The sequence below is a fragment of the Hetaerina americana genome, unplaced genomic scaffold, assembly GCF_022747635.1.
Source record: "Hetaerina americana unplaced genomic scaffold, ioHetAmer1.1.p SCAF_7, whole genome shotgun sequence".
NCBI lineage: Eukaryota > Metazoa > Arthropoda > Insecta > Odonata > Calopterygidae > Hetaerina > Hetaerina americana.
The window spans coordinates 31,609,957-31,632,046 of NW_027287316.1; the positions used below are offsets into that span (position 1 = coordinate 31,609,957).

At 36.4% G+C, this 22,090-nt stretch overlaps 3 protein-coding genes across 3 annotated transcripts in view; 2 read left to right on the forward strand and 1 right to left on the reverse strand.

Annotated features, from left to right (window-relative positions):
- Positions 1 to 5,119, forward strand: part of Ack-like (activated Cdc42 kinase-like) — a 216,375-nt gene extending 211,256 nt beyond the window's left edge. Inside the window, exons 21-22 of the mRNA XM_071594800.1 lie at positions 57 to 522; positions 2,196 to 5,119. Coding sequence (XP_071450901.1) covers positions 57 to 522; positions 2,196 to 2,480 — 751 coding nt within the window. The 3' untranslated portion in view covers positions 2,481 to 5,119. The remainder of the gene's footprint in view (positions 1 to 56; positions 523 to 2,195) is intronic.
- Positions 5,120 to 7,485: 2,366 nt separating this feature from the next.
- On the reverse strand, positions 7,486 to 13,817 carry Icmt (isoprenylcysteine carboxylmethyltransferase ste14). The gene is made up of 5 exons (XM_071595198.1): positions 13,598 to 13,817; positions 13,431 to 13,522; positions 13,175 to 13,344; positions 12,818 to 13,041; positions 7,486 to 12,716 (listed from the first exon to the last, which is right to left on the reverse strand). The coding sequence occupies exons 1-5, from the start codon at positions 13,787 to 13,789 to the stop codon at positions 12,534 to 12,536; spliced, it is 861 nt and encodes a 286-aa protein (XP_071451299.1). The 5' UTR covers positions 13,790 to 13,817; the 3' UTR covers positions 7,486 to 12,533.
- A 1,384-nt stretch (positions 13,818 to 15,201) lies between these two features.
- Positions 15,202 to 22,090, forward strand: part of LOC139696222 (VPS35 endosomal protein-sorting factor-like) — a 29,699-nt gene continuing 22,810 nt past the window's right edge. The window contains exons 1-8 of the mRNA XM_071594891.1: positions 15,202 to 15,577; positions 16,016 to 16,106; positions 16,410 to 16,670; positions 19,394 to 19,592; positions 19,901 to 20,151; positions 20,825 to 20,958; positions 21,124 to 21,303; positions 21,835 to 22,033. Coding sequence (XP_071450992.1) covers positions 15,543 to 15,577; positions 16,016 to 16,106; positions 16,410 to 16,670; positions 19,394 to 19,592; positions 19,901 to 20,151; positions 20,825 to 20,958; positions 21,124 to 21,303; positions 21,835 to 22,033 — 1,350 coding nt within the window. The 5' untranslated portion in view covers positions 15,202 to 15,542. The remainder of the gene's footprint in view (positions 15,578 to 16,015; positions 16,107 to 16,409; positions 16,671 to 19,393; positions 19,593 to 19,900; positions 20,152 to 20,824; positions 20,959 to 21,123; positions 21,304 to 21,834; positions 22,034 to 22,090) is intronic.

Sequence of the window (22,090 nt, forward strand, 5' to 3'; positions counted from 1 at the left end):
GTATGTGATTACTGTAGTTGATTTTATGTCCTTTTCCAACTTGTTTCTCTGTTCAGCATGGATGACAGCTTTGAAAACCAAATAGCATCAGAGCTGGAGGCATTGGACAACATCCAGGAGGAAGAAGGTTCCACCCTGTCCTCGTCACCGATGACGACCCACATGTTCCCAAGGAACTCTGTGCACCACCAGTCTTCTTCCCTGCCACACCCCAGTCAACCACCGCCCCCACCCCCATCATCTAGCCTCCCGCCCTCCACCCCATCTCCCCCCCTAGCTCCCTCCCCCACCCTCGGCTGCCAGCCAGCCCCTTCAGCAAACGAAAACGGGAAAGATGGGGATGTCGACGAAGTGGATGGGGGTGCAGGCGACAGCCAGATGCTCCGCAATGGGGACCACGTGTCATGTGAAGACTTGCTCGAGTTTGCTTGCGATGGGCCAAATGTGAGGCGGACTCGTGGGCGAGCGAGGGGAGTGGACTCAGATGAGGTCCGAATCATGGGGAAGGTGCTCGGGAAAGAGGTGAGGCCCTCCGGGAGTGTTCAAACTGCAGTATGGACGTAAAATACAGGCTGCAATGTCACACAAGTGACTAAGAGCTTTCTATGTATCTATCCTCACTATTAACCTGAATTCGCTCTCTTGCACTACTTAATCTATCTTTGAAACACTCAGTGAATGGGGCACCATCATCTCCTGTTTCTAGTTTGGATAAAATTTCCTGGTGTCCATTCCCATAAAAAAAATTTTATTTCACATCCTAGTTTCAACAAAGTATTTTCACAAGCATAGAGGAACAATGTTTTCATCCATCCATGTAGAGAAGTGGAGATGGATGAGGGAAGTAATATGTAATGGAAGGAGGGGAGACAAAACAATTGTATGGAGTGGAGGCATGGAGTAAAGATGCAGGATAAAAAGGACTCAAGAAGAGTTTGTTGGTTATTGGTCATTGATTATTGATCAATATATTTCAAAGTTTTTGTTGTTTTTGGGTATTTTTGAATAGGTTTGTGCTAATATGAGGAGAAGGAAAAGGATATATAGTTAACATTTACTCAATATTTATAATTACCTCCAAAATTTTGGCCAAATCCATCAATCTTATGTTCTGTTTCCACCTGGAAAAAAGTGCATGTCAGTGATCGACATCACTATGGTAGCACTGAGCGAAATTGGATGAATTAAAGCATGGCTTAAACTCTTGTCTTGACTGGAAACCTTACTGGCATATTTCCAATTATCACTGATATTTTAATTGGTGCATTTATCTGAACTTTTATTTGATACACCTAAAACATTATATGCAAAATTTTGTGAAGTAACTCCTATTTCCATGTTGTAAACTTCATCATAATATTTGTTTTTAATTTTTTTGTGAATGAATAGTTTCAACTATGGCTCTCAAATCATGTATCCTTGACTTTTAAGTGTCCTGCATTGAATAATAACAAATAATGCCATTTATGGTTTCAGTATAATTCAATCCATTACTGACGCATCAGTCTTGTGGCATCACTTTTATTTTTCATCAGTGTTTTTGATTGATATAATTATCTCTATGCTGTCAGAACATAACTAACATTAAATTAAGTACATAATCAGTGTTTAATGAATTGGAATTAGAAGTTGTTTCTGGAAGCCAACAGATTTTATATTGAGAGGTGAGAGACATGTCCTAAGAGGAATATGTCTTTCACATACCTATATGTATCCTAAACTCCATTGACACCCAAACCTTAGCTTTTGAAGGATTCTCTCGTTGTTAATGCTGAAAATGTCTTCACATTTTTCCAAGATGACCTCACTTTAACCTGCTTAGTCATCTCTCCTATATTATGTGGCTTCCTTTTTCTGTTGAAATGTAAAGTTCTTCTTGTCTCTTCTGCAGCTGTCATTGTTATGACTTTTGTAAAGAACTTCTCACATTTCTTCTACTACTCTTATCTCTTAAACCTTGTATACAAGTTTATCATTGAATTTTTTGGTAATCGTGTTACAACTTCTACACATCTCTTTCATCCTCTTCTTCCTTTTCTTATCCTTTTAAAATTTAAAGTATATTTCAAGAAATGATACGTATTACCTGTTCTGAGATCAACTGCATACCTTACTCCTTGCCTTCCCTTTCAATTAAAGTGGGTGAATCTCCCACCCCTACATTAATGGAAGAATTTTGATTATTTTTCCCTCAGATTTCGGTGGAATCGTGTCTCTCGGCCCTCAACGCCACAGATTGGGATGTCCACCGTGCCATTAAGGTGGTTCACCTCCAGAGCTTGCTCCTTGGGTCCCCGACCTCTTCCCCCCTCCATTCATCAATGTCGTCCGCCAACTGCCGCCTGTCGTCCACCTCCTTCTCTAATGCACTCGATCCAATGTCTGCCTTTGAAGCCCTCTCTGTTTGTGGCTGGGACGTGGCAAGGGCTGCAGGGTGGTATCTTGCAGCGAGGGAGGAAGGTGACACGACCGAAGTTTGATGAATGTGTTCTTGGGGTTATGAGGGAATCTGGGAACTCTCAACTCTGTGCATAGGTCTACGTAGCAATATTTGATATCTCTCACTGGAATCAAATCTATGGAACAAAGTAAAAATAAATGGAGACTTGTCATTCTGATTGGTTCACAGTGGATATTCCTGTAATGACTGTCTCATAGTGCCGCAGAAGAACTCATGGTTTCATGAAGCAGAGAGAGAGCTGAAAGCAGTTTCAGAAAATGCTTCCTGAGGCAGCTTTTTTTTTTTGAACAATTGGAAGTGTAATCCCATACATCCTTCAGATAATATATTCATTCACTAACAGTGTTGTTGTTATGTGATAGCCTATAAAAGGGAAAATGGTTACATTTTCTGCGTGATATCAGATGGTTTTGGCTTTGCATAAGTGCTTGGTGGCAAATGACACTTGGGGTATTTGGGTAAGCCAGATGATATGTTTCTGTCCAAGGTTAAACGTTCTTCATTACATTTTATTGTTATTATTCCTCTCAATGGATTCACAGAGTTTTTATAACCTTTCTCCTGAGTTTGTGGCAAAGACCGATACAAAATTGTGTGCAATGAGCCTTAAACGCCTTCATTTGGGATTGCTCGAGAAAAGTTGCCATCATTTCTGATGCATGCATCTCAATGACACTATAAACATTGTTGATGAATGACAGAGCGCAGGATCTACTTTGTTTAGTTTCTTTTTCAATGAGCTTGCCCAGGAAATTTTGAGGTGAAAGTGTATATAATGTTGGAAATAATTTATGGATTTAAAGTATGATTTGAGTGAAACAATATAACAGACAGATATTAGTGCTTAATCTTTTTATGCTGAGTCGGTAGAAGTCCTACATTACGTGGCTTTTAAAATGCACTCTTTAAAGTCAATATAATGCCTTGTGCTTTTATATCAATTAGAGAAGATATCATGTACCAAAAGAGGCATCGAAGTCTGAGAGTTTTTTTTTGACATATTTAAAAGCACTCTTAATGTTCACTTGTTTAGCAGAATGCTAAGTAACCATCATGTATAAAACTGCCATCAAAGATCTTTCCCTTGTTAGTTTTTGTATGAGCTTTGCAAACCTTTATCTTTATACCTTTCGACATCACTTTTGCATCAGTTTAAAGAAACCCAAGTGCCACCTGAAGCTCATATTAGTTTTGTAAAAATATAGCTTTTTGATAAACATTTATGATTGCTGATGCATGTGCTCACTCCATTCTAAAAAATAATATATTATTTGTGGAGGTGAAAGAAATAGGAGGCAAAATATTGGGTAAATTTTGCTTCCCACATTTTAATATTGCCTTAAATTTTGTAAAGCATTTCTTGGCCTGTTTCTATTTATCAAGTTGATGACCAAATTGTGCCTCTTGTGAGCTTTGGAACTGTGTCTGCATGTCTTTTGGGTTGACAGTTATTAAGCAACCCTTGATTTTTAGGGAAAGGGTAAGGGAACATTTCGTACACTGACTTATATCAAAAGATCCTTCAGTATCCTTAGTAAGTTTTGAAGCTGAAATTTTTTGCTACTGCTGGGTCCAAAATGATTTAAGTCTCAGTGCACAATAAATACAAGAAAAGATAGTGAAATACTCTCATATTACTTGTTCATTAAAAAGCTGAAAATCTGTCGTATGAAAAGGTCCTTCAATATTTCTGTGTAGATATGTATACACATCTATATATGCTTGTGTAGAGACATGTATTAATTAGATAAGTCAAGTTATCTGATGTTGAAACGTCCTAATCATTTTTGAGTTGGTTCTTTGTGTGTAACGTTATAGTGTTGTCCATGTTGTGTTCATGCTGTTTGAAGATATGTTAAGTAATGTGAAATATTAGCTAATCAGTATGAAAAGTGGTTACTTGAATTAGTCAGTCTGTGTCTATCTTCCATTAAAGAGGGACTCTGCCTGCCTTAACAATGTTTGTGACCATTAATTTTGAATGCAAGTCCTGGCCTGAGTTTCTGCCAAGAGACAGTCCTTAATGTGGCTGAAACAGTACTCTTTGGACAGATAATCAAATTATATGTACTAACAAGCCTTATTGTAACTGTGTTGCATCTCATTAAGCAGTTTAACTTCCATAATTCTCATTCTACATCTCATTATATAAGTGCCTTGCATTTCCACAATTACTCATTTTTTCATTTTTCTAAGAGATTTATTTTTTAATCTGTTGAAAAGTTATGACTTTGATAGTTCTTGATGCTCATGATGTCTATGACTATCAGCTCAAACTTGATGTAATGAAACACATTAGGTTAACATGTTGAAGTTCTCATTATATTTTTTCATCCATTATCAATGAAGTAAATGTACAATGAAATTGATGCATTTATGTATTATTGTTTGGGATTATTTTGCTCATCCTGCTTTGCTATGATATTCATTAAGTCCTTGTGATGCAAGAAAAGGATTTTTGTGGTCATTTGTAAATGACAGCTTGTATAGCATAAAGGGTTTAGTGTAAATTGTAATTGAAAAAAATATTTGTAAATTATATTCATGTGAAAATTCATTTATTATTTTATTGATGTAACTCATCATTTCTATTATTATCAAGGCTACCACTTGTCTGGAAAAGTCAGGAATTCTTATTTTGGAATGGAGTATTGGAAAAGTTTGGGAGTTTATAAAGAATCGCTAGAAAAATTTGTTGAAGGTTCTTCAGCTTTATCTTCTTCAAAGGAATACTCGGTAAATAATGTGATAATAGTTGTTTTTAGTGTTTATAGGAAGTATGAGCATTATTTATTCAGGTATCAATAAAAGTTCACAGAGTTGCTAATAGCCCTGAATTAATATTATCTTAACCATTGTGCCTTATAATGCCAAATATGGTACACTTATGAATGGGTTGGTTTGTTTGAGGGTAGTGCTGCTCTTTTAATAATACTATGTCATGTGAAGATCATTCAGAGAAGCAAGTTATTTACCCCCTCAGGTCTTCCAGTTCCATTCTTTTCCAAGTCTCTCAGGTAATTACACAGGTTGGGTTTCAGCAGCGAGTGCTGGAAGACATCATCTGGATTTGAACCTATACCCTTTGATCAGCAGGCAAATACTCCACCATAAATTTAATCTTTGCAATTTTTACTTGAGGAGGAATAGTTTTTAATTATGCCCTATTGGGCCCATATTTGATGCAATAATCTAATGAGATCCCGTGGTGTTTAATTTTCCTCGTGAATGAAAAGGCCATCAATAGTTGAAATAACTTCTTTTGTGCTCCTATTATTCCAAAATCTTAATGGACTTAATTTAGAAAGTCTTCTATGTTTTGTTCCATTTAATAAAATATTCATAGTAATAATTATTAGGGCAGGCAACCTAGAGCTTACAGTTTTTGCACTAATAGAGATAGGGGGGTAATTTAGTTGGGAGTAGGGTGTTCAGATATTGGAGGAAGGGTAAAGAGAAACTCATAGTCAGCATTAGCCTAACCCTTATCAGAAGGCAGCAATGGGTCCTCAGTGTAACATCCCATCTGACAGGGAGCATACTCCACTTGAAGTGCTCTCCACATATCCTCTGAAAATAATGTCGACCTTCAGGATTTGAACCCAGGCCCTTGGGATGACAGTACATTAGCCACTACACCATCTCGAACCCCCAGGGAATGATTCTTGTTCTAATTCTTTGATGCCCACATTGTAAACTATGTGGCTCAAATTTTTCACATGTACCTGTCCTCGTCTTTTTGATAATGGGAACAAAATACTCTTCCAGAAGCCTATTGTTATTTTTACAGTTGTGCACATTACTGATGATTTTGTGCAGGTTTTTTTTTACTGTAAGTCCTCTCCAGTCTGCAGACATAAAATGTAGATACAGTGCATGGATTTAAGAATATTTCTTGCCAGCCTTGAGGAATTTTTAAGTTAAAAATCAAATTCAATATTGTTTAAGGATTTATACACAACTATGGTGTTCATTGAAGTGGCAATTCAGGTCTTAATGCGGCAAACAATTTTATCCCATGGAATGTAAAAACATGAATATAGTTTGATGATGAAGATTAATTTTAATCAAAATTACTTCAATGATCTTCAATCTTCTCAACATGACACTAGATATTGTTATGATAGGAGTTATTCTGGAATCAATGATGACTTCAAGTTATTAAGAACTATGAACTGTCAACACTAATTCAACCAGCCTGAAATTGATTCATAAAATACAAGTAGTAGCATTTTCGCTTGAGTCTCCAAATGCTCATCATATAAGTTTTACTACTTAGAAATAACAGATTGAGATCAAATAACGATTTTCAATTTTGTTACTCTCATACCAATAATATTCTGAAGTTAACATTTAGGTTTGCATAAAAAACATAATTAAACCAAGTCGTTAAGACAACTCTGCAGGGAAGTGATTGATATGATTTTGGATTTAAACAAGGCTTATAGCCTGATGAAAATGAAGTTGAACATTTGTAATACGTTCAACGATGAATAGGCATTGACTAACATCAACATGATTACGACCTTTCTATTTATTGTCCATTCATATCACACCTGCAAATTGAGGCATTATTTCAATGCACAGACAGTTCATTGTGTTGTTAAAGTGTGTTATGAGAGTTAAAAATAATCACAAAATAAATATTAAAAATAATGATATTAGAGAAATGTCAATTCTTACAATGATTAAGGTAGAACATGTAAAAATATACACAACATATACAATGTCAACTTTACAATAATGCCTCCAAAATAGCTTCTTCTGACGATAAACGACTTAAAAGTGAAGAAAAGTCGCTCACAACCTTTTTTCACATAACATTTTCCAGTCCAATCAACACAATTAGTTTAGTGACAACAACTATAAATGTAGTAACAGTTAAGATGAATGATAAACTATCACACCAATTTATTTAGAAAATTAATACCTAGGCCACTGTATATTTCAAGGCCAAAAATTATTTCATTTTATCTTCATTAAATGACACCATAAATCCTAACAAGACATTTTGAATTTATAAAATGTCACCAAATGTTTGGTTACATAGAAAAAAATACCTTTGAGGCTTGCAATTTATAACAACAAATACATTTATGCAAGAAAAGAGTTATAAAATGCTAACATAAGTTTTAAATAGGAAAAAGAGGACGGTTGGTTGATTCATACAAAGCAAATAATATTGGTTGCAAGTAGTGCCCAAAACAGTTTTCATGGGTGGATTGCAACTACTATTGGAATATAGAAGTACTGAACCTTTTCGGTCATTGTGCCTTATCCATTGTGGTGGAGATCTTTGTCAAGTCTGATTCCTAAACGCTACAGTAATGAATTCAGAGTTCATAAAGAAAAACAAATATTTTCACTTCCTCATTTACAAAATTAAGTGCGCAACAAGCTAGTCGTAGTTCTCATTGCTAGATTTTTTTACATTATTCAAAATAATATGGCAAAGTAAAATAATTTCATGACATAATAAACAAACAATCAGATTTTAAAAACAGCTTCATATTCAGGTTGAAAATCTGATCCCTGCTGAGATATCATATTTGAGAAAGCAACCATCAAAGGTTCTGAGCAAAACTCAGGAAAGTTTTTGGACTCATGATTTCTATCACCTGAAATAATTCAATGGGTCGACATTGGATTTTGCAATGCTATCAGATGACAATACATTTTCAAATGCCTAAAAATTCTGTGTTCTGGCAAGTACGAACTCTTAATGTTAAGCAAATCATCACATTCCATGTAAATACAGGTGGGAAGTGAAATAATTATCATAAAACCTTCAAGAATCATTGCATCCTATTGCAACTATTGTTTAAGACCAGGATGCCACTAGAGTTCCTCAGAGCTTAAAAGAAGATTTATATCAAATAAATTAATCTGAAATGAACTCAAAAACTAAATTAATAGCATCCAAAAAAGCTTATATACAATGACCCTGATTTATTTATGTGCCATAGAGAAAAGGGCAGAAAACTGGGACTATTGAAGTGACAATACACATGCATATATGAAGTCTGCCACAAAACTTTTTAGGCAAACAATGTGCTGTAAGATTAACAGATAATGGGGAGTAGTGCTTTGCAAACTGGCCCTAATCTTTGAGATTATTAAACTGGCTCATCACACCAAGGAACCACTGAGTCATCAACCCTAATTTATTTAGGGAAGAAAAAAGATTTGACAGAATAGAAACTTAACACTCCAATCAAGGATAGGGACAATATTCCTTATGAGGTCCTTGATTTCTAAATGAAACAGAGCCAATAAAGCATGATTTCCTTAACACATTGTCCTCAACATCCTAGCGAAACAACCTTGCACACCAATCAACTATGTTTTAAAGAGAGCTAAAACAGCACCCATGATTGAATAGTGTACACTGATTTTATAATAAATTAACCACCCGACAACGCATGCTCTTAATACACACTGACTGCAAAATAAAATTGCTGCAGTAAATACTTAAAAACTGTTAACCATGACATATCTCCATGTATACTCATTGTTAGTCTATCCTGCAATTATTTATGTGAAGATTCTTCATGAAGCGAATAATGAAATCATCAATAGAGCTCACATGGGAGTTTAGCATCACACTTATAATCTGTCAAGCTCTTTGTAAACAGCACCGAAAGCTATCAAAAAGTTAGTTTTAATTTTATGTAATGGCACCCCAATGGCCAAAGTGATGTGACCAAAATGAACCTCCAAAAAATCCAATATATTGAGAAAACATCCATGCCTTATATAGGTTTTGAACCTGTACCTAACAGAAAATTTGTCAAGTATAATAGAAAGGGGACATTTCTCTCCTAATGCCACTTCATTCTCTAATTTCAACATTATGAGAATTAGACATACACAGTTTATTTATGTACAAAATAATAAAAAATATTCACTATTTTTATAGTAAACAATGGAATTAAGATGGCAGAATATCTGACTTCACCATACATCATATCAGTTACCCTACATCTATTAACACTAATCCAACATGATTCGAGAAGTTAAAAAAAAAACTCACAGCTCTTCATTTCATCCCAATTACAACCTCGTTAGTGTATATTATTAGGCTTTCCCAAGATTATGAAAACAACCTCACCAGTATGTACTTCAAACATATGCGAAATTCTTTATGACCTGGAAACCAGAAACAATCATAATGGTAATTATAGGGAGAATAGAATTGAGATATAAATCAAAGTATGATGACGTTGACTTTAAAATTATGGGAGAATATGTCTTTCAAACCTCATTGCCCTGATGTTGCTGACCTCAAAAACTTTGTGGTAGTAGCAGAAGACTTGATATTTCTATGCACTATGTTAAGTGGAATTAACCATATGCAGTTTTGTCATATAATTACACCACTGATAACAAAATAAACACTACACAAATACAGAAAACTATCAGGTATGATTCCAAGAGCAGATCTCATTTCTAACTTCAACTGCATGGCATATGAGATTCACATAAGTAGGAAAGGGGGCGGAGGGATCCGATTCTTCCCATGTACCTCATAAATTCTGTGGCCAGGAAGAAAACCACAGGTTGGGAGATCCATGGGACTCCTCCAGGTCTGTCTGTGTCATAGTTGAACTCTCCACTCAGTAGGCTACCACTCCACGGAACAGAATAATTAAAGAGGATTAATTAAGTCAACAATTATTATGGTCTCTTCCCCCGACTGGCTTCCATTAAGATCGAACCAATGACATCACTGAGTGTAGCCAGACCCTTCTGCCCAATTCTTTTTATCCAATATTTACGCCACACCATAATCATAAGAATATGTTTAATGACACACATGATCTGTCATAAGACTGCCACCCAAAATAGCTACTTCCAGGATTCCTATGAGGTAACTAGGCAAAAATTGAACTCTTGCCTAGAGATGTGTACGGAAAAAAATACAGTCTTTTGATTAGTTTCCCTGACAATAAATCTAATTCACCTAATGCTGCTATACTTATCTCATTCCCTCGTCATCTAACCAAGCTCTTTCAACAAAAAAATGTCATTTTTAACAGGAACCTACCCACTCATACACTATAAAACTATTTTTCTGGTGCACATGCACTTCACAATTCTCCTGAGAAAAGATATTTTTGCGATGAAAAAGCTGAAGTAGTTATAAAACTCATATTTCCAAAAAGCTGAGCAGACTGAAAACAGACCGTTTAATTATTGAGGCCAAATAATCAAGTTCTTTACTCTTACCATAACAACAATCAAAATGGAAAGTTTTTAAGAAAATGTACGGCCTAGACTCAAAAGGGGGGAACAGCATTAACTTCACTGAAGACCTGTGGAAGACATCAGTGGAGGATTTAAGAATTGAAGATCTGAGGGGTAAATGCTATTCCACAAATACTTATTATCTACACCATATGTAATACAAATTTCACGTCATTTGGCAGTATATTGGATGATAATTTTCTTGTTAGTAATTACATTGGAAGAAGGATTTTAATCAGTCAAAGAAGCACAGATGAAGATAAACATGAAAAAATATATAGAAGACTTTTATATGAAACAATGGAGCTTATAGTTTTAGAAATTAAGTATTTGAGGGATGGGAATAAGCAGGGCTGGATGATTTTGAGATGTGGATGCAGAGACGAGGAAGAAAAACGAAGTGGAAATAACTGAGACTGAGTGAAAGGTATTTTGGGAAATTCAAAGATGGCAGGAAAAGGTCACTGGAGAAGGTATTGAGATATAATGGAATGTTGAAGGTTTTGGTAGCAGGAAAAACAAGTCATAGGAAATATGCAAACAAACAAGATGTGTTGAAGAAAATAACTGATGTGTCAAACAAAATTTTGTTGAAGGTCCAAGAAAATGTTATTATTTTAAGATTAACCAAAACCTCTAATCAGTAGTGTACATACAATAACAATGTCATGCACCAAACAGCTCTGTGAGGGAACCAATTTCATAAGTCTCACACATATTTCTAGTCATATCTGGCATTAAAAATGGGATCTAGTTTTGGCAAGGATACAGAAGTTTTTTGACACCTGCTCTGAAGATTGCTTTCATACATGTTCATATGATGGGGAAAAACAAGAAATAGATCTAATTCGTTCAGAAATTTCACAAGAAACTATTCAGTGTACTGCATTGAGAATGTCTGCTACTTGTGGTTTCTAGATGGCTAACTTTTACGTTAGGCAATCGAAATGTTCACAACCTGTTAAGTGATCACTGGAGGCATTTACGTTATTAGGGCTGAAGTAATACTGGGAATTCCCTTTTAATTATCCCTTCCTCCACTCAAGTGTAATAGAAAGGATACTGTCAACACACCTCAGACAGATATAAATAATTCACATTGAAAAGTATACGTATATATATGTATAAAGAATTCCTAATTTTATCTATGTCTGCTTTTTGATTTCTTTACAACCCTCCACACTAAACATTTTCAGAAAACTAATGCTTTATATGATATTCATAATGATCAGTAAAATAATGAAAATTCACCATGTAGGTCCTTGGAAAAGAGCTATGTACAAAGGCTGGAATTATGCAAGCTCAATCTAAAAAAAATTAAGATCAACTCTTACCTCAATGGCAACAACTGACCTAATTTATATACCCATGACACATGGTAGTCATGAAATAACTCTTCAAGTACATTTAGTTGTCGAGGCAACTATCATGGTGTATTTTTAAGTGTAAAACGCATCTCAGGGACAGACAGACAAAACAGGAAAATGCAGTTTTAACAAATTCACCCAATCTTACTGGTGAGAACCTGAATAGAACTGGGACAGCTACATGATGGGGGAATGGCCATATGCAGTATTTTTAATAGGCTCCCATTCGTAAGAATGACAATTTACTGGCAGGACGACTAGTTTCCGTGGACGTTGACTGGAGATTCGTTTAGAAAAGAGGCACTGTGCACTTTCTCATTGCTGTCATCAGCCTCACTTCTTAGGCTATCCACTGAAACAAGTGTTTTGCCGGCCTTCTCGGCTGAGCTCGACTGAGATATAGCATTTGTGTCTTCCTGACTGACAGGTGGATTCATAGGCAAATTTCCCTGAGTAGATCAGAGGTCAAGTTTGTAGCCCTGGATGAATGGAAGGCCAGTGCGGACTTCTTTCTGGTACCTATAGTAGTCTTCTCCAAAAAAGTTCAGAAGGGTAACTTCTTCAACCATTACACGATCTCTGAAAAACCTCCACGAAGCCAATGTGTACGCCACAGCACATAATGGGTTGACTAGAATAAACTGGAAAGGATATCTGCATCAGGCATAATCAAAAATGTGATATTAGAAATAAAGCAAACTTAAAACCACCAAGAATGCCGAGAAAATTTTTAAACAAGTACCTGAGTCCCGATTGCCCAATAGAACCATCCCACATAACTGGGATGCCGGCAGAAATGATATATACCATTAGTTACGAGACAGTGACCTTCTTCCCTCACACTTTGGACGACATGATTGAAGTTCGTACGAGCCGTAAGCATAGCCAACTTTCGTAAAGTTTCGCCTGCTAAACACACCAGCAGACCTATAGGACTGATCCATGGCCAAAGGAATTGCTTCATTCCTGTGGATGATTTAGAGAATCGCAATTAATTATTGACAGGTCCTAATAAGGCTACATGAAAACTGTAAAGGTCGAAAATGCTTTAACATTGCTTCTAATCACAAGAATATCTTCAATAAGTGGTTCGGCATACCTGGAAAAAGCCACATCTCCAATAAAAATTCGACCCAGCTTGCCACAATAGCAATCCCATATTCTGGGCTATGATTTAATAAAAATGAATCCACAGTCAATTTGCGTGGATTAACAATTGCAGTAGTAAAGTATTCCGAATAGTGGAAAAATGAAAGGAAGCAAAGATACCTAAATTGGTGTAGAATGAAAAATTAGCATACATATTTTCCTGACACTACCCAAAAAGCCCATTTTAAATCGAGAATGCTACATACCATCCAAAAATGTGCCAGGATTCAGGGGCTAGAGAAGATACAAAAAGGCCAATGGCAAAAATCATGCCCAGAAATGCAGCACGAACGGCGACCTAGTCAAGAAAGTAATTTACTAATAGAGTCGAGAAAAAATATAATGGAGGTAATTTTCTGGACTTATTAATTACCTTATAAGAAGTACCGCTGAGAAATATGCACAAAAATATGTTAATTACAACATAGTAGCCCGACAGGATCAACCAAAGGTATTCGATCAAAATTTCCTTCGTATCCGTAGTCTTAGCCAAAATAAGAATGAGCGTGACGATGAATGTAGATATGAAAGAATATAAACTAACTCTCCCATGATAATCCAACATTTTCAATGTTTTTCAGTTGACTTTTTGCTCTTCCTAATTGCGGATATGTGACGGCTTTTGTTAACGAACCACGAATTTTGTTACCTTTTAGCGGGAAGTTTAAAGTAACCCTTGGACAGTCATTCGACACACCAAGTTGCATAGATCTTATCCATGCGCCTTTATAGATGAACTTTTATTGTAAATATAGATAGAATACATTGATTAATTGAATGCCTTCTAATTTAGTCTAAATCATCAACAGGGGCGATAAATAATAAAATAGCCTTAATCAAAAGAGACAAATTGTAAGCGTAGTGTGAAAGTAATAGTTTCTATTTTTTTGAGCTTTTTCCTTAGAATTTACTTGGTAAATTATGGATTCACTTCACGAAATGAAATTGACGTTTCAGGCATATTAGAGGAAGAGATGTCATAGAAATATGGAACAACATATGATGCAATCAATTCATACTTGCCTTTTAATTTTTGAGAAAAAATGTCTGTAAAAAAGTTATAAAATTTTGACTGTGATAACTATCACATACCCAAGAAGACTACAGTAAATTAATTTATCTTTGTTTGTCACCTTGCACAGGGGCGTTGATCTTTTTTCTGAGGGGGTTCAACCCACCTTATTCTTAAGCTTATCTTACTGTACACGACTATCTAGATGGAATTTTAAGTGAATATTAGGTCATATAACCATCCTTGATTTTCAAATAATCCTCAACTTGGCACAGCACCAAGTTTTTAATGTACGACATATTTCTACTCCTTTTGTGTTTTATGGACATATAGTTCTAAGCTGCGCATTGATCCTCACGGTTTATATTTACGTACTTTTCCCCTGTGAAGGTAAACAATATAAAACGCGAAACAAAATCTGGATATTCAAAACTCCTCGTGCTGAGGCCTGAGGATCCCGGATTGGAGATTCTACCTTAATATGGAATGCTAAAGCGAATAAGTAGCGAAAATTAGCCTCCCTTTCGATGGAACCGAAAAGTGTGAATGTGACATGTTTTGCATCGATTTCGGCGGCAGTGCACCGCTGTATGTCCAGGGTTCAATAATAATAGTTCACCATTGACACCTCTTTCCCTAAAGTGAATGCATGAACACGGACTGTGAAAAACAATAAGATCCGAACAACTCAAGGGGGGATTTCGGACTGCTAGGGTTTTCACATTGGTTATTTATTTACGTGATTACTTTCAATTTTGGTCTGGTGGGGTTCAGAACCCCATTAACCCACGATCATGTCCAGTGATGATGAATCCGGCACCAGTGCACTGAAATTATCATCGCTGCCGGAGATCGCACAGCGCTATTCAATTATTTTTAAAAGTTAGCAGGGTTTTCAGAAGAAATGCCAGTGCGAATTAGCATTTCCTAGAGAATTCACTTTCACTTTTTTGCCTAATTTTTTTATTGCCTATTGGTAGCGCAAATATGATGTGACCTCTCTAATTTTATGGAGCGGACATTAACTCTATGCATCAAAATAAATTTTCAGAAATGCTACTTTAATATTATGAACTGGCACCCCTGTTGATCCGCTGGTTGCTCTGGCCAAACTGTAATGGGTGTGGGATAATCAAAGTTGGTTGAACTGTCTCTCCACTGTACACAGCTACCGTGAAATACCACCCTTCGCCAACCCGCGACCAGATTTCTATGACTCGGATGTGATACTGGCTTTCCAAATCGTTTTGTGCGGATGTATTGTAGTAAAATTTATGTAACTCATTGATTGAGGGTCGACGTTGCAATGCATAACATCAAGCTGCCTTCGTCATGTGATTGGTTAGTTCATCCAATATTCATATAATATTATGTATTAGTGCTTAAAGTAATGCATCAAGTATACTGTATGGTCAACAGCTAACCAGTGTACATTTATTGTAAAATTTATACTCTCGATGAAAGAGATATATCGCCATTGTTTAAAAACTATGTGAATGCTTACGACTAAATATGTGAATGCTTACGCCTTGGACGCATTAGATATGTTTCCAGGACTTTTAAATATATTGGGCTCTTTGTTTAAGTGCCCTATTACGAAGATTATTGATAATGGGGTCTGTAATTTATTTGTGCAACTGGTTTAACAGTGAAAAGTCAGTCAGTGCACTCTATTATATTACCTTCCTCAAAATATCTGTCGACAATCATTCGATGAAAATATTTAAGGATAAAAATCATTTTATTTTTTATTTCAATTTCGCTTTTGAAATATTGCAGGGTTTGTCGGGTCAGGGACTACAGTCAGGAGAAGAAATCTCTACCCTGGGAAGAAGTCTCTGATCACCCATTGAAGCCTATTGTTGTGACTGTAAGTATTTGCGTTTTCGTCTTATCGAATTTAATTTAGTGTAGTGATCTGGCCAGATTTTAACCCAGCTTTGATTAATTTAATATATTTGTATACTCGCAAGGAAAAAAACAACGTTATAATGTACAGTTGTTTGACTTTAAGATGTGGTAGTTCTTGCTAAGTTGTAATTATGAGAACTGCCAGTGCCATGCAGTCATTCATAACTGGGACCTCCTTGACTCGGGCATGCCCCTAGCCAAATTCATGTCACTTGTTTATGTCCCATTCCGTACTTTATTTGCTAATTCCGACATCCTCTAGGTGACTGATTCTCGAGTGGCAAGAAAGGTTTTTGGGGGAAGTGCAGGAAGCAGCACAGGTTCTTCAACACCCACTGCTGGGATTGCAGCATTCCAGAGCCGAAGTTCCAGTATCTCTGCCCTTGGGCCTACTGACCCATTGACTTCAGCCCTTGAAGGAAGTGACCCACTCAGTCAATTTGCCAAAGAGCAGGAAAGTAAAGATGCTGAACTGGACCCCTTGTCAAAGATGGCTGCTGAGTATGCCTCAGATGACTTAAAGGTTAATATCCGGCGTCATTTTTATCTTATTAGAGTTGTTAATTGAAGCTGAGTTTGAAACCATGGTAATTCACATGCATGTGGGTTTGCCGAAACTAAAGCTTGTATTAAAGTATCCACAGTGGTTTGTGCAGTTATGTAATGGTTACTGCATTTCCTGGGATGGTGGTTAGTTTTTCAAAATGTGGAGGAGTTTTAAATCAGCTTTAAGTGTGTGATTTTGGGAGCTAGAAATGGATAAAGAAGATAGAACAGCCTTTGAGGACATATTGTGGAAATGTGGGACTCTGTGGTTGACTATTTTGGTATAGAAGTGAGAGATACAATCCAGGGATTTTAGATTAGTTGGGGCTGAGGTGGACCAAATTGGGTAACAATATGATACTATGGGAAGGAAAATTGTTGAGAAGTATGAATGGAGTGCTGTTGGATCTTTAATTTCTGTGAAGTGGTAAAGAAGGCCTAATAGGGACATTGCTCTATTTTTTACAACCTGAATGTGGTTGGAGTAATTTAGTTTATGGTTGGTTGAAATGCCTAAGTCTTTTTTGGTTGTTACTCTGTTTAAGGGAGTTAATGGTGTAGTAGAATGTCGGGGTTTTTTCAGAGTAAGAGTCATGATGCTGCATTTTCCAGGGTTTAAGTTAATCTTCCAGGTATCACACCATGGGGAAATTTTATTTAAGGCAAGTTGAAGGTGAATACAGTCAGAAGTATTATTTATTTGCTTTTAAATCTTGCAATCATCAGCATAGAGAAGGGTATGAACTTGGTAGGCAATGAGCCAGGAAGGAAGATCATTAACGAATAAATTGAAAAGAAATGGCCCAAATACATTGCCCAGAGGAACTCCAGACGTCACAGGAGACCAAGAGGAAGAAGCATCCGTGAGTATCACATGCTGGGTTTTGTAGTTGAGGAGGCTAGAAAGTAGGCTGAGGAACATACCATGTATGCCAAACTGTTGGCTGAGTTTATGAAGGAGGAGTTGATGATGCAGGGCATCGAAAGTCTTGGAGAAGCCATGGCAAATGGCATCAAGTTGACTTGATTTGCCTATTGCCATGACGGCGTAGTGCTGAAAGACAGCAAGGTTTGTCAGGCATGATCTTCCTGGGAGGAAACCATGTTGCTGGCAAGATAAAAAGAGAGAAGTAAAATAATAAATCCTATTGAGAATAATATGCTCACAAAAGGAAGACAAGATTGGGAGCAATAAGATAGGGTGATAGTTTGAAACATCATTCTTGGGGCCTGTTTTATGTATCGGAAAAAGAATTGAACTTGATTAAACATTTGACCATGGCAAATGGATACCAAACAAAAATCTGTGATCATATTCTCAGTAAACCCTGTAATGGATTAGTAGTGCCCACATTCTTAAATTTGTCCCCCATCAAAAATCTGATACAATAGTGCCATCTACCATTCTCTAGCAATATCTCATGTACTGTATCCTCATACTTCCCCAGAGACAAATCAGAATAGTTAACTACACCTCCTCAACCCTGAAAACATCTGTTCAATGCTAAAGAATCCATTTTTCCCCACTCAAAAGCACATCATTTATTCACTCAAATGTGAAAATTGCCCCTTAAAATACATAGGTAGGAAAGAACAGTGTCAATATTCAAGTAAGTGAGCCCAAAAAGTGCATTGAGAAAAAGAAGGTGTATTCCATGTTAGCCAAGCATTTCCTGGAAAGCAACCGTCAAAGTGACTTTGTGCTGAATATCCTCTACTTGGGAGACAAAAGTAGATGACTCAATGCAGTGGAGATAATAGAGATCGTCCAACATTCCAAGAACAGCATTCAGTTGGCTAATGAGGAATTACTTCCCTTCCATTCCCCCCTATTCTCCATTTTGCTACAAACACTTGCACCATTAAATGCACACTATTCCAAGAAATAGATTTAGGAGGATTACACCTTTGTTTCCATGATCCCTCCCCTATTTTTTTGGGAATTCTTTCCCTGGTCGTTTCTTAATTTCTGCCTTCTTAATTTCCTCCCAAAACCATAAGCTATACTTCCCAGGAAAACTATGCCATTAGTTAGGAATGTCATTCCAGTGGCACCTTTTTTAAGTGAACGATGTAATATTAGGACTCAGGAGGACAATAGAATATGTTTTTCCAATTTCATGTGATGTGCAAAACCTCTTCCCTCTGAAACACCTCTCTCACCCTACTCCTGCCCAATCCTAAAACATCTCCTTTCGCCCCCACTACTTTTGCCCAATGACCACAATTTATATATGGAAGGTAAAGCTTGAATATGTACCTGAAGATGATACTATGCATGGAAACCCAGGTCATAAGATTAAACCATCAAGTGGAATTAACAAAGTTGCAATTTTTCTTCCTGTGATTAAATGAAGTAAATATTTTCACCTAGGATCTAATGGCCTTTTACTGAAATTTCATAATTATTGTGGCCAGGGATTGAGGGAATATTTTTAATTGAAACCATTTAGTTTAAATTTCCAACATCTTACTCAATGATTGTGGCAATTGGTAAATATGTCTGTGGTTAATAAATGAAAAAGAAAAACTTTGTTCCAATCCACCACATAAAGTGGTGGATTGGAACAAAGTTTTTCTTTTTCATTTATTAAAATGGACTTCCACAAAGTTGAGGCTGAAACTATTGAGATAATGTCTGTGGTTGTAAAAGTGGATAGTTTTCTTCTTTTGTTATATGGTGTTTTATTTAATTTCCAGTGGGACAGTGCAGTAGATTCTCGTTCAGGAAAGCAGAGTCGAGGTGGGGCACCACTTATGCAGCAGGCTTCATCCCCAACTCAGTTCCCCTCTGTGATGGACAAGTCAGAGCCATGGTCAGCCAAGAAAGCAGCCATTTTAAATCGCTTTACCACCTCAGAGAAATTATCAATTGTTACGAGTTTCTTATCATCTGGAGGTAACATATTTTGCCACCCACAAATTAGATCTTTAATTTTGAATTTGGCAAAGATATTGTAGAATCTACATTAATTTTAAGAGCTACATATTTCAGAATTAAAATACAATATTGAGGAAGAATCTATTCAACTTGAAGAGGAATAGTATGAAATGGATGGAATATTTTAACAGTGGGCGTGTTTGTGCCATGAGGTCATTCTTTGTGATATGAGACCTATATTTTATTTCTAAATTTTGTAGATAATGCATTTAAATATTTTGGAAGTTTAAAAATGTTTATGCCGCAATGGAAAAATACCTTTCCAGGTGCATCATCTGGAGTTGGCTCTCCTACTAGTGTTCCGTCATCATCTCACACCATTGGCAGTGGCAGCATGGGTGACAAAGTTCGCAATCGGTTGGAGCAGTTGGATGAACTGGAGGAAGGTGTGGCCAGAGAGGTGCATGGGGGTCTCAGTCAGGGGGAATACATGGCTCGCATTGCTCAGCTTGGACGTGAACTCCAGCTGGCATGGAGTCAAGATCAGCGTGTGCGTGCTCTGAAAATTGCAATACAGGTAAATTTTTATGATTGGGCCATCTTTTCATGTTGAAAAGCAATCCAAAGATTGTATTTATGTAGGTAGGCTACATTGGTAGGTAGGCTCTTGACTACAATGAAAGCTTTCCTCTCTTTCAAAAGTGATTAAATATAATAGTAATGGTAGCATCCAGATCAAGATTCTCAGGGTGAAAGAATAAGCAGTTATGCCCAATAATTTTTGGAAAAGTGGCTTGGATAATATTTTTCTAATGCTTTTTAATATGCTATTGATTATTTTTTAAAATTGAAACTTAAGTTCTTTTTATTAAGATATATCAATGTTAGTCATTGTCCATAATTATAATGATATAATAAAAACAATACATTTTATTTCCCTAAAGATCATGTTACAAAATACCAGGTGAATGGTGTATCTATGTACATTAGATACTTGTAAGGCACGTCGAAATGAAGTAAAATTCATACACACTCCATTTGGATACAAAATATGGTATTTAACGGTCACATTAAATGCAGCGTACACACATGCATTAAATGTAACTAACGACACAAATATCCATTGAATCATGGAGAATTAATATAAACTATACTAAGAGCATAGCCATAAACTAAAAGCAGAGACTCATTGAATAGGGTACATAATTTGTCTTGTGGATTTTTATTGTCTTTTTCTGCTTTTTCTACAGTGTTCCAAGCTGCTAGTTGACACCAGTGGAATAAACTTCTATCCAAGTAAATTTGTCCTAATAACTGATATCCTCGATGGCTTTGGATGCCTTGTGTATGATCGTCTTCGTTCTAAAGCTGGCACATCTTCAGGGTAAGACACATCGATAACCTAATCTGTAATGGTGATGTGTATCCATATTTTTGTGTAATTATGAATCCTATTAGAATTATCTCAAAAGAGGATGACGATTATTTTGTCACATATATCACGCGATAATAGGAAGAGAAATAATATTAAATGCCCATGTCTTTACAGGGATGGATCACAACAAACTGTGGGGTACCATCTGACTCTCCTCACCCCAGACCTCGTCCCGGAGATGGCAAAGGAGACTTGCAAGAATTGGTTCTACAAAATTGCATCAATAAGGGAATTAGTCCCGAGGTTATATGTTGAGATGGCCATCTTGAAATCATATGCCTTCCTGACTTCAAGGTAATCAAATTATTAGTATGTAGTATAGCTACGCAACACTGCTTCACTATGACTATTTAGTCACATACAGGGAGTAAGTGGTTACCTATATTAAATACCTGTAGTTTTAAAATTAAATATAAATATCTGTATGAAGGATATTACATACAACAAATTTTAAATCTGTATCTTGCCCTGTCCATTATAAGTGATATTTAGTAATGAAGGTAAAATTGATCTTTAAATATTACTAGATATCTGTGTAGAAACATTTTTATATTTTATTTATTGTGCCTTTAATGCCTAAGTAGTTCATAATAATGTACTCAGAAAAGGATTAAATTTCACATGAGTAGTGATGTAAAATTAATTGCTTTGTGACAGTTTTTTTTACTTCTAATGCTTGATCAATTGGTTTTGCAGCTCAAAGGCAATTCTACCAAAAACATATTGGCATCATGATTTAAATAATTCAAGAGCTGGTAATATCATTGCCCTTGCTTTACTTAGTTCACTGTTAGCATGATGTTAAATAAAGTTCAATTTCTGTAGTGAATTCTCAGAGGCATTGTTGAGGCTGACGCGAATGATTCGAGGGATTGGTGACCCACTAGTGGCAGCCTATGCCCGTTGCTACCTCTGCCGGGTGGGCCCCCAGTTGATGCAGGTTCATCCTCCATCCTCCTTGGGCCCAGATACTCACATGTACCTGAGAGAGAATTTTTATGACTTCATTGCCTGTTACAAGCAGGTTTGTATTCTCTAATAAAATGCATATTATTTCAACCAACAATCCCCTCTAAAACTT